This window comes from Pseudochaenichthys georgianus, chromosome 16, assembly GCF_902827115.2.
Source record: "Pseudochaenichthys georgianus chromosome 16, fPseGeo1.2, whole genome shotgun sequence".
Classification (NCBI taxonomy): domain Eukaryota; kingdom Metazoa; phylum Chordata; class Actinopteri; order Perciformes; family Channichthyidae; genus Pseudochaenichthys; species Pseudochaenichthys georgianus.
This window is the reverse complement of record NC_047518.2, coordinates 20,098,028-20,111,022: the sequence shown is the minus strand read 5'-3', so window position 1 is coordinate 20,111,022 and position 12,995 is coordinate 20,098,028. Positions and strand designations below refer to the sequence as shown.

The following is a 12,995-nucleotide window of genomic DNA, read 5'->3' as shown; positions in this document are numbered from 1 at the left end:
GAGTTTCCAAGGGGTGGGTTCATTATTACGTTTAACTTCCGGTGTGTCCGGTCTGTGTTTGGGTAAATTGACGCATCTTTGAGTCTCGAGGGTGTGTTCAAAGATTTAAATCCCTCGGACATGCGTAGACGCTGATCCGTGCTGCTGGGTTCGCCATATTGGCTGTCTTTACATGGGGAGTGGAGTTGGACGAGCTGCTTGAAAAATCAGTTAATGGACATGAAGCAATTCGAAGATAACAAGTAAATTAACGCGGTAGGATTTATATGTCTACTTGAACGCAAAGTGTTGAATTTGCCAAATTGCTCGCCATTTTCCCCTGAAGTGGTTCTCGACCAACTCGACTTCAATGGATCCCCGGACCGCTTGGATGCAGCCGGAACAGAAGGGACCTGCCAATTCCCCGTGGGTGCACATTTGGGAATCCTCTCAGGGATTTGGAGCTAATACCGGCATCGACAACCACCTTCACCACCAACGCAACTTTGCATCATTAAATGCAAACTCCACGGAGGCTAACGGTGAGTATCGCAAGAATGTAGCACTGCCGGAGTGTGTGTTTGGGAAACTGTCGAAGCGAGACAGCGGCGGCGTAGAGAGGGGTAATGTCCGGAGGACGGGCTCGTTGTCGCCGTCCTCCTCCTCACTGGACTCGGAGGCCGAAAGCTCCTCGCCTTCCGGCTCCTCGCTGCAAATCGATAATTTGAACGAAGAGGCCAGTCGGTTTTTACACTACGGCGAGCACGAGTTGAACGAGAACAATCTCAGACGGCAACAGCAGCCCCCTCCGCCTTTTCACACTGTCCAGCAACACTGTCGCAGCATGCAACAATCTGGCGGCCACACCCCCACCGGGATGAACAATCAGCATGGGAACAAGCACCACCACTATCAGTCACAGTCATCCGGCCGCAGGAGGCACCTGAACAGGGCCAACACTTTCCACGGTATCAACCCGCTCCTGTCCTACGCCTGCAATGGACACCATGTAGACTCTTCGTTCTGCCTGTGGAAAACCAGGCGCTACAGCCCGGGTATAAACGGGTAAGGATAATTGTAAGGTTTTTCTAAGTCATGAGGTACGGGGTTCTTAAAGGAAACTCACCTGGTCACCCAATGAACACTTTTCCATGATGAACTGTAATGAAATGTGTTCAGTATGCATGAAACAGTTACATGTAGGCCTATGCCTTTTCTCATTGCACTATATGTCAATCTAGTATTTCATATCACAATAACCGGTGAAAACCATCGGTTGTGTAACTGACCCAACTCATTTATATACGTTAACTTGCAAGTCAGTCAACATTTAAAACAATTTAAATAGTTTGTAAAATAATGAACTTGACTTTGTGTGAACTGAAGTGCTTCAAACCATTCCTTTAGGGCAGTAACATTAGTATAGTATTTATGTCTAGGCCTTTTAATGTGTATCAAATGCATCCAGAAATGCTTTCTGTAATCTTGCATTATATTGCTGACTCTGTTCCTGTGGTTCTGTCCTTTCTCCTTTTGAATCTTCAGTCTTCATGAAGAAATTGTGGACTTTTTCAACTTCATGTCGCCACGACCAGAGGAGGAAGCCATGAGAAGAGATGTTGTGAACAGAATGGAAGGTGTCATCATGGACTTGTGGCCCACAGCACGGGTGAGCACCTGTAAAACGCTCAGCTACTTTCGAAGATCATTATTCGACCATGGTCTCCTAAAACGCAGAAACGGAGGATGAAACCCTCTTTATTTGTCACACATACAGTGAACTTGTGTCTCTGCTTTTAACTCATCCTAGTACTAGGAGCAGTGGTAAGTGTTGTGTCGCTTTTGGCTTGGGTCAATATACGTTACGATATTACGTCAAGTCTGAAATTTGACTTTCATCACAGCAGCTCCATGTCCAACACCAACATAGACAAATATCCAGACACAAATACATGAAACACAAACTACAAACATTTAACATAACATCACAATCAGTGCTGTTATAAAATACATTTCAATCAAGCCATTGAGTTGGATGACCACTTCACTGACACTGTCTAATTATACTGAGAATGTAAGGGTTTTAGAAAGAATATGACTTATGGGAGAGCAATTTAATTGATATAAAATGTATACATCCACTTTTCTAAAATGTACCCTTTTTTGTACCTCTTATGAGCTGGAGTGTACCAAGAAAATAGGTGCAAAAGCAGGGTTGTTCTGCAAAGGTCTCTACTCAGGATTCACATAATTAATTTCAAAACCTTTTGGAATACATTACTACATCAGTTTTTTTTTTAATGCATATTATTTCTCTTTTAATTGACTGGTTGTCAAAAAAAATGTTATTCAATACTGCTATATGCCTGTTTAAATCAATGTTGTGTTTGTAAAGTTTTTTTGTCAGTATGTCTGAAGGTTTACTGTGCTTCAAGTTTGGCCATTCTGTAGACGGTCAACTCACGGCCCGTCCATACGGCGGCGTGCATTGAAGCTTCAACGCTTCTGCCCATTCACTTTGAATCGGGTGACGTCACGCTTTGCCGAACTGCATTGTGGTTCCGTCGCTTCGCTTTGCCTCCGTTGCTCGTTTCAAAAGTTGAGAAAAGTTCAACTTTTGAAGCTTCGACGGAAGCGTCAGCCAATCAAATCATATGCCAGTACAAGCTCTAGCCAATGAAACCGCGTGCTTGTGTGTCCGGGGCGGGAGATTCGTGTGATTGGTTGTTGTTCGAGCTTTAGACACGCCCGCCGGCAAGCTTCAACGCACGCTGTCGTGTGGACGCTGCGTTACACTGCACGTCCAGAGTTGACGAGATGTTATTCATGTAACTTGCATTTCTAAATAAACATTAGTAAATGATTTTCCATTGCATGTGGCCAACATAATGTTATACTCAGTGTAATTAGTAACAAATGGCATTTTTTTTTTTGGTTGCCATTTATAAACCTTTTTAAGCTAATCCTAGCCCAGAGAGTTCCCACTGGGCCTCACTTTCCTCCAAAAGACACATTTGTGTTTCTCCAAGCTGTGGTGGTACAAATCATGCGTTGAGCAGTACAGCTTAAATGCATGCATAAAAGTTACACTTGCTAAAACATGAGTGATCAAATTAATGAAGATAACAATGTGTGAAGACTTAAATCAGAATTGTATTAATTGGTCTTTAACTCTGCAGGTGGAGATATTTGGCAGCTTCAGCACAGGACTTTATCTTCCAACAAGGTAACATTTGTGTGTGCAGTCTGACCTTATATGAGGGACTTGACATTTCTCATCAAAATGCTTGTTTTGAGAAAGTGGGAGCAATATCTTTGATAGGGTATGACTATTTCTGTCAGAGTATACTACAATACAGAATTCAGAATTGCCATTTACTTTTTGTTCTATGCCATCATTGTTTTCTTGAATACAGTGTTTCTTTAGCCTTTTCAAGGGTTACTATGTTATTCGATTTGAACATATATTTTATTTTACTCTGCAAGATATAAATGCTTTCAACAACTTTATTTCAAATTGAGTGACAAGTGTAGCACTTAATATAGAGATTGTTAAAGTGTGGAAATAAGGCAGGTGTTAAATGCAGTGATTGTTTCAACATCACACCACCTGCATTCACTTGAGCCGTACTCAAAGATCAACAATGTTGATTATAAAGTAGGACCAGGTCTTAATGATGCCTACATCATAAACAAATGTAATATTTATTTCTATGTTTATTTTGTATAGTTACAAGATTAAAAAAGAAAATGTAAACTTCAGTGGTTAATAACCTTAACGTTAAAGAGACACAGAAATAATGCTTCACTGCCACCTTTCCTTTTCTTCTTGGTTTTGGTCACATTGTGCTCACACAGCCTTAATTAGATGGCCCTAATGTGTTTTTCTTCTGTGACCTCGTTGTTGTACACTGTGTAGACATAAATGTTTAGATGTCACCTTTTAACGACAAAGTACTCTGTGTTTTTATTCTCAGTGACATTGACCTGGTGGTGTTTGGAAAGTGGGACCATCCTCCACTGCAGGAACTGGAACAAGCCCTGAAGAAGCACAATGTGGCTGGCCCTTATCCCATCAAGGTCCTCGACAAAGCTACAGTAAGTCACCGGGAGAGCGCAGACTGTTTCCAATAAGTCAAGAGCACACGGAGAGAAAACCTTTTGTATGTTAAAAAACAAAAGCTGTTCAGTTCACCCACCTTTTTTTGGATTGATTCCAATTAACTCTTTGACCTGTCCTCAGGTGCCAATCATCAAGCTTACTGACCATGAAACAGAGATAAAAGTGGACATCAGCTTCAATGTAGAGACTGCAGTTAAAGCAGCACAGTTCATCAAAAGCTATCTTAAGGTAACACTTGAAAACCTGACACCTTTGATGCGTATGTATGTGGCCTTTGTTTTGTTCAGTCTTTAATTTTTTTCTCTCGATCTTGTAGAAGTACACCATTTTGCCGCCTCTGATCTTTGTCTTGAAGCAGTTCCTACTTCAGAGGGATCTGAATGAAGTCTTCACTGGAGGCATCAGCTCTTACAGCCTTATGCTAATGGCCATCAGCTTCCTACAGGTACACATGGTATACCTGCTAAATGTAGTGCGCATCTGCAACAAAATCCCTTGTCTATTGAAATAATAGCAGGTTGATACAATTATCACCTTCTGTCAAGGGAAAAGCTCTCCATATTATTTGTATACCCTACCTGAGAACTGTTGTGTCTGTGCACAATTTGAAAGGAAGGTGTCAAAATTGGAAAAAGCATCTATTGACTTGGTCTTGATATGTAAACTTTTGTACTTCATTTAAAAATAAAAATAATTGCAGTTAATCAGGCTGGATTTGGTTAGAAAGTGTGGATAATTATAAAGTCTGATTATCACAGTTACACCCTCGAATCGACACGCGACGTGCCAACATCAACCTGGGCATCCTGCTGATCGAGTTCTTCGAGCTGTATGGCCATAACTTCAACTATATAAAGACCGGCATCAGGGTGAAGAATGATGGAGCTTACGTGTCCAAGGAGGAAATGCTCAAAGCCATGGGGAGTGGAAACAGGCCGTCCATGCTCTGCATAGAAGACCCAATACAGCCAGGTCAGCTTGGGATTTGATGAATACATTGAGTATGCTCAATTCACATAGAGCAGGGGTGTCAAACTCAAGGCCCGGGAGCCAAATCCGGCCCGCGACTTCATTTTCTGTGGCCCCGCAAGAGCTTGCAAAGAAGAAAATACGCTTATTGTACGGTTACATGCCACTTTACAGAAGCAGGTTGCCCATAAACTACATGTCCCGCAATGCATCTCGTTTTGTGACATGCGCACTGAAGAGACTTGCAATCTTTTGACTTCTGCTTTCAGACGTAGTTAATTACGAAGTTATTATCCTATCCGATAATAATCCAATTCAGAGGCAATAATGTAATATAATACATTATTTTATATATATATTATATATTTGTATAGTCACAACCGGCCCTTTGAGTGCAACCTTTATGCGAATGTGCCCCGCGATGAAATTGAGTTTGACACCCCTGATAGAGGGTGTGGCATCATGGCAGTAGCAAACATTAATCATTTTTTCTCAGTACATTCATATGGGAAATTATGGCTTTGTAAAGTAAAGATCAGGAAAAAACTCCAAAGACATTTAAAAAGACAAAGTTGCGACAAAATCATATTCTGTGGGATGCTTTTAGTTCCAAAACATGGATGCATAGATAATCTTGATTTGACTGACAAACCCTGCTGTGAAGTAGGATGGGGTCCAACTCTTGTATGCCTGCATGGCTAGCGCTTTAACACATTTCCCGGGACTTTATACGCAGTTTGTCTGTATATATCGTATTTTCCAAAGCCGTTTAACCTCTCTTTATATTGATTTTCACAGGGAACGACGTGGGCAGGAGTTCATACGGCGTCCTCCAAGTCAAGCAGGTGTTTGACTTTGCCTACATGGTGCTGAGTCATGGAGTATCTCCTCTTGCACGCGCTTACCCCAACAAGGAATACGACAGGTTGGTTTCTCCATGATTTAGTGATGTTTGGCATTGTCCCAAGCAGTCATCTTACATACTTTTTTAGAATTGCATTATCTTTTGAAAATCTTGCAATTTGCATATGACTTTTTGGTCAAGCAACCAACACAAGCTTGATGCATCTTGGCTAAATTACAGCTAGCTGTCTAACCTTAGCTTTGCTTACAGTTAGGTACTTGATTTAAATACCTATGCAGTATCATAGCTCACTGGGCTGCAATTTGTATTTATATAATTAATATTTTTTTTGCATTAATATTGGCAACAAGCAATGGTTAGTGAGCTAGTTGCTTCTTGTCTAAACTGCCTCGATCTGTTGTCGGTTGCTTTTGTAACATTCGCTAAGGGAGCTGAAATTGGGCAATTTACCCAAGGGCACAACAATGTCACATCTTCACATTGTTCAGGCAAAACCTTCCTGCACAAAGAAATGAGTTGAGGGAAGGTCTTAGATTTTAAGATGTTTCATAATCCATCATCATAATAAACTTTACTTTGTAAGCACTAGTTTTGAGAGTTTCCTGATAACATTGTGGAATACACCTGTCTCTGTCTCTGCAGCACTTTAGGACGCATCCTCAAAGTCAGCCCAGAGGTGTTGGCCTACAGGGACTGGACAATAAAGAAGTGGGCAGCCAAGCAGCATGTCAAGTTGGAGAACCATGGTAACTTTGTGGGAACCTTGGGTTTGCATCCACTTTGGAACAATAATACTAGAGGTTATATTATGATTCATTTGTTTTGCTATATTAAAAGTAAAAGGGCTTGGTAAATAAACTTGATGTTGAAAGTTCTAACCTCTTTTAACAGTAGTCTTCTGTTTCTTCCTAGATGTAGAGACCTGTGAGCAGGACCTTGCCAGGCTGATGCTGGTGTCTGTAGAGGATCAAAGAGACTCTTCCTCCCCCCTCAGCACTGACTCTCCCTCACCTTCGCCAGTGTTCCTCCCCAGCCCTCACCACCACTCCTCATCGTCCTCAGCATGCTCGCTCTCCTCCTCCTCCGGAAGTGACATAGTAAGGCCAAAGGATATTTTGCCTTTGAAACATTCACAACATAAGTTGCTGATTAACTTTGTATAGTGATCAAAGCCACTAAATCATTGCATCTTTGTTAAACAGCTTGTGTTCTTTTCCCCAGGAGTCTGATTCTCCCCCAAACAGCAATACTGCAATCCAATTCCAGTCTCTCACCCTGGCCTCAGTCCATTCAGTTCTCCAGATGGCTTCTGACTTGGGGGTAACACATCCACCAGGCTTTATCCACACAGTGCCTCAGGTCAGTGTAATTGTGTTCCCCTTTACAGGTTGCAGGAAAAAACATAAAACTTCACTAATATTTTTCAAATAAGGACATTTAAAACCTATGAACTTGATTCAATGGTGATTTGTTTATCCTCTGTTATGACCGGCTCGTGGGCCACAACGGAAAGATAACAAAACGTACACCAGTTTCCAAAAGCCACGGCACCTTTATTGCGGTTGTTAAATATAATGCACAAAATAGATGGACAAGGGGAGAGGATCGCCGTGTTACTCCTCATGCGGCCGGCTTGGAGAGAGTCAGGGGCCCTGTGACTCCGGGCAGCTGGGCTTAATAGCACCTCGGCGCCGGCCAGGTGTCCGCGGTCGCGCTGATTGGCCTCTTCAGCTCCACCCCACCGTAAGACCTGTAACACACCTTGCACACAGGCTCTGGGGCCGTCACAGCCCCCCCCCATAAAATCAGGGTCCCCATCGGAACCTTGGTACCTACACACAAACGGAAACACCCCACAAAGAACATGGCGCCCACAAAAACGAAGAAAAACAAACAAGTCACTGACTAGTTCAGCTAACTATAACGCATTACATTTTTGTTCTCCCTTTTTTTTTGTTCTTCCTTTTTTTTTCTTTCCCGCCATGCTGCGGAACCTGGAAGACACCCCGACCTGGTAAACCGGGTTACCAGCAAAATACGCGACACTCTCCTGAAGCGAATACCCCTGAGCACGACCTCTCACCTCACCACCACGAAGAACACTCTCCCTTAGACCCTCCAGAGACGCATCAGGACGCTGTTCCGCCACCAGCTCAGTGTGAGAAACCGACCAGGGAATCTCGAGACACGTCACCCCATGCTGCGGTGAGGCCTCATCGATTTCAGCTGTGCTCGTGACCTCTGTCTGCCCACATTTCATTCCCCGTGTCACAGCGCATGCTTTAAACATGTCAGGGTACTCAGTTTCGCTCTTGTCTGGCTTAATACTAACCAGGGGCACTGGCGCCATAATAGCTGGAGGTGCCCCATCAGCCCACACACGACTACCTGCAATGTCGTTACCCAGTATCATCGTGACCCCATCTATGGGCAGAGCGGGCCGATCGAAATGGGTGGAAATATCCCGAGCAAACTCACGGTGAGATTTATCACCTCTCTTCCAATTCCTAAACCGCTGACGATGAGCTTCAGGCATCTGCTCGTAAGCCCTGAGAACGGCCGATTTAACTAAATCATAGCGCAAATAGTCACTGCCACTTAAAGATGAATAAGCCTCCTGAGCCCTCCCGGTTAACACACACTGTAACAATAACACGCGAGTGGCCTCAGACCACCCCCTTACACCTGCGAGACGTTCAAACATTGAAAAAAAAAATCCGGATCCTTCTCATTAAACCTGGGAACCAACTTCAAATCATTTAAGTCATCCACTGACCTCCCTGGGGCCCCGCTTTGACTAGCTGAATAATCAGGAAACAGGACATCAGCCGCTACTTTGCCCTCTCTAATTAATTCCAGTTTCTCCCTCTGAAACTCCAACTTAGCCTGCTCAGTTTCCTGCCTCAATTTCTCCAAGGACACCGCTCTTTCCAGCTCAATGCCCTGTCGCATCTTCTCCACGGCCAACTCCTTTTCCGTCTCCAACTCTAAGTGTAATCTGAGTAACTCCTTCTGTTGCTCGAAACTCAAAACCGCACTTTGACCCGCCATTTATTTTGTGCGCCCGGGGACAGGAGTATCAAACACTTTACTTTTCAACAAACAAGCCCTCAAATTCGCTTTCACCGACTCTTTCACTCTTTTATCGCCAACTTCAAACCCATAATACTGAGCTATGTTCACCAATTGATCCTTGGTGCACTGATCCAAGAATCCTTCAGAAGGTGCAGTCACAAACACCCCCACAATATCCTCCATATTTACCCAATAATAGCTATTTACATAGAGGAAATGCAATTTCTTAGCCCACCTGTGCACACAGTAGGAATGAGGAGCCCCGCTAGCTGACTTCCTAACCCCAAACTTACTAGGTAACTCCCCCCCTAGTCTTCATGAGGCGTAGCGGTGGGTACTTATGCACTTAAAGCCCGCCGGACCGAGAGAGGCGACCAGGTAACCGACAACCCCCCTGACCCACGGAAGTGCTCCAGAGCAAGTTTAGGGAAAAGGGAAAGTGAAGCTCTAACCGCTGTACCTCAACACTATCAAAGCCCCCCCAGACGAAACCCAAGGGGAAACGCCTCTTGAACCCACCAGAGGAACACTCCTACAGGTATTGTACACACAGGCGAGACCACTACCTCCTATTTTTCAGCGAATATTTAAGAGAACAGATCACCGCTATCGGACAAAAACACATCTCATCAAATCCACAAACCGGGACCATATGCGTTCCAAAATAACGCCTAGGCACCCGTAGAGTGCATACACAACACCATATAAGGCCACATACTTCACTGTCCTCAGAGAGAATCCCCTAAAAAAAACTCAGGCTACCAACTAGCCATGAACACAGGCTAATTTAGGTACAGCTAACGCCAAAACAACCCAACCAACTCGCGGTTCATACTCACGATTGACGAGCCCCCAGTTGTTATGACCGGCTCGTGGGCCACAACGGAAAGATAACAAAACGTACACGAGTTTCCAAAAGCCACGGCACATTTATTGCGGTTGTTAAATATAATGCACAAAATAGATGGACGAGGGGAGAGGATCGCCGTGTTACTCCTCATGCGGCCGGCTTGGAGAGAGTCACGGGCCCTGTGACTCCGGGCAGCTGGGCTTAATAGCACCTCGGCGCCGGCCAGGTGTCCGCGATTGCGCTGATTGGCCTCTTCAGCTCCACCCCACCGTAAGACCTGTAACACACCTTGCACACAGGCTCTGGGGCCGTCACACCTCTTATATACAAGTTGATAGCCACATTTTTAAATGTGGCCATGGAAACACTTTTTTTCTTTTTTTTTCTATCATGAAATTTGAACAATTACATTTCCTATAAAATTACATTATAAATGTTTCAACAATGCAAAACTGACTTAATGAGAATTCTGATTATATATTCTGCTTTATATTACTAGGTCCAGATGTCCTTCCCAGAAAACCTTACCATCCCCTCACTCTCCAATTGCCAATTCTACCACGAGAATCCACCTTCGGTCAATGTTGTGCACCATCACATGACACACGCTGCACAAGTCTCCCAGCACACAAACTCCACAAGCCCCCTCCACCAGCTCCACCACCCGCAGATGGTAGGACATCAGAGCCACACTTACACCATGAGATCCAGCTCCCATGGCTCCCTTGATCCACAAAAAGTTGGCTTCAAGCAAAACCAAGGTCAAAATCAAACTCAAGGTAACTTCAGCCCCCAGCAGCGCTTTGTCCCCCAGGGTCATAAGACAGCACCAGGTTTCAGGAACCAGCAGCAGCAGTACAACCGTAACACCTGGCGGAGCAAAAAGAAGGAAACCCTTCCTGCCCTTAACCAGAGCAGATGAAAGACTTGCTTGTCTGGCATTGTTTTTTGAAGGCCTCACATAACTCATCATGAGTTTTGATGTTGACCAGCTGTGAAGCATTCACGATGCACCTGTTTTCTGTTGGAGGCTCTCTAAAATGCACCAACTTTGTCCTATAATTCACAAGTCAATTGAAGTTGACTCCAAAGGTGTCAAAATTATTGATCTATGCTTGCAATGTGCATTACTAAGTGATGCTACAAGGCTCTCGCAGGCAAATGAGGACTGTCAAAGGCCCAAAGTCTTAACTGTGCTCATTTTGTTACATCGGCCTGATGAGGCCCTTCCTCTAAAATGTGATGCACAGAATTTAAGTTGATCAAGGAATTACCGATTCCTAGACTGGGTCTCCTTCCCAGTGTCACTTTTGAGCAGCTAAATATTGACTGGATAGCTATAGAGTTGATTAACGTTTTGAGTTTCCATGCAACTCGAACACCGTTAGGAAACTTGATGTGCCATAGTACTGAACTGGTCTTTCTTGAAGTTCTGACTCTTATTGAGCCTTTTTGAGCAGGTTTTGGGCTCTTGTCTTCTGAATGCAAACTTGCTTTTGGCTACACTCTTGATTCAGAGCTCTTACAGCTTGGACTATCATCTACCAATTGTACTATGGAGCGAAGCACTACCTTTCTACCTATGCAGCGCAACGCTGACTTGATGTTTTTGGTGTGACAGCACAAAACGGACCTTGTATCAAGTGCTTAAACTGTGATGACTTGTTTGAATGTACCAAGTGTTTCCTTTTTGTACGTTGGTCATTTGTTCCCTTGTTTTTGTCACCGGGGACTTTTTTTTCACATTGGCACTATTATCTTTTTTTTATTATTGAAAACATTGACACCTTATTTTATGTTTGTTGCGTTCATGTGCAATAATTGCTTTTATTTAATTTATTTCACGTTACATTTCAGGGGACACCCCCTACCATAAGTCTGCTTTTTTATTTGAAGACAACATTGATCTGTGCAATAGATGGACTAAAGGGCCTTGAAGGAATGTTTGCGTGTGTGTGTCTGTGTGTGTGTGTGTGTGTGTGTATGCAGTTTCCAACAGAAGGGGGAGCTATGGTAAAGCAAAATGAGAAATGTGCCAAAAATGACATGGTTTACAACTGCATTATTATAACATGGAATGTTACCAACTTTCTGCATTATCACCACTACTCATTTCACTTGTTTCATTAGTTTGATTTTGGGGTGTACTTCTGCTTAATGGAAGTAGCAAATACACCTTAACATTGTTTACTTTTGTCATTTCAAAAATAGTTGGTGCTATTTATTACCAGCAAAGTGCTTTTTTTCTCTGCCTTATATCTCCATTCGATTCTGTTAAAGCAACAGGTTAACTGCCTTCTTAAATGACCGAACTTGCCCCTTTTTTTTGTATCCAGCTTTCTGTTCGATTTGTCTCCATAAGCACTGCCAGGTTTACTTGGCTTTTATTTGTACATCTATTTTCTAGGTGTATGCTCCAGTAGTAGACTCCTAATGCAGTCAATGATTGTTAACATTAACATGTCACAACTTTTTCTTTTAAATCAAAGTTCATAAAGATGGCAAGAGGTCCCTCCATTTCAGAAATGTTCCTCTCGTATTTAAAGTCAGTATTTATACATCTTGTAAGACAAGGTTTTAAGCTACATAATTTACACAGCAATCTGTAAGAGGAATGGAGCTTGGGATGTCATAGAATCACTGTTACTAGAGTTTTGGTAGAGCATTAACAAAACCGAAATTGGTGAGGGTCATGTTTTAAAAGTAGGTGATGATTATAACCCCCTGCTCACCAATCCGATGGACTCTATACTGTTGGTAGCATAACCTCATCTTCAATGCTGCTTTTATTAAGCCATGTAGAGGATGATCCAAGGGTTTATTTGTCATATTGCCACAAACCAAATCTCCAGCTCAAATGTGTGTGTAATTAAGGATGAGTTGTTATGTGTAAATGACGGACATATAGATGTATACCTTGTTTTTTTTATGTAAGTTTTCTATTTTTTTAATAAACATTTTAAAACTAAATTTCCTTTTTTACTGTGTTCGTGTCCACTCTTTGTGCTGGCCTTTACATTGCGGCACAATGGTGAAAGGGATGTTTTGTATTGCTTGGAGGAACATACTACTTTTGGTTTGCTCTTATATATTTTTTCAGTTGTTACTGTTTTAGCCTTTTTATACATGTTTTA

The 12,995-nt window shown here is 42.9% G+C and overlaps 1 protein-coding gene across 2 annotated transcripts; it reads left to right on the top strand.

Annotated features, from left to right (window-relative positions):
* The first annotated feature begins 147 nt into the window (after positions 1-147).
* LOC117461448 (terminal nucleotidyltransferase 4B-like) lies at positions 148-12,831 on the top strand. Of its 2 annotated transcripts, none has more exons than XM_034103312.1 (12): positions 148-1,044; positions 1,525-1,648; positions 3,159-3,205; positions 3,957-4,077; positions 4,223-4,330; positions 4,458-4,547; positions 4,861-5,074; positions 5,870-5,996; positions 6,579-6,682; positions 6,849-7,033; positions 7,158-7,295; positions 10,361-12,831. In XM_034103312.1, exons 1-12 carry the CDS (start codon positions 350-352, stop codon positions 10,781-10,783), a joined length of 2,376 nt encoding a protein of 791 aa, XP_033959203.1. In that variant the 5' UTR covers positions 148-349; the 3' UTR covers positions 10,784-12,831. The 2 variants fall into 2 exon arrangements, with proteins under 2 accessions (XP_033959203.1, XP_033959202.1); XM_034103311.2 differs by having other exon boundaries at positions 4,419-4,547.
* Positions 12,832-12,995: the final 164 nt, after the last annotated feature.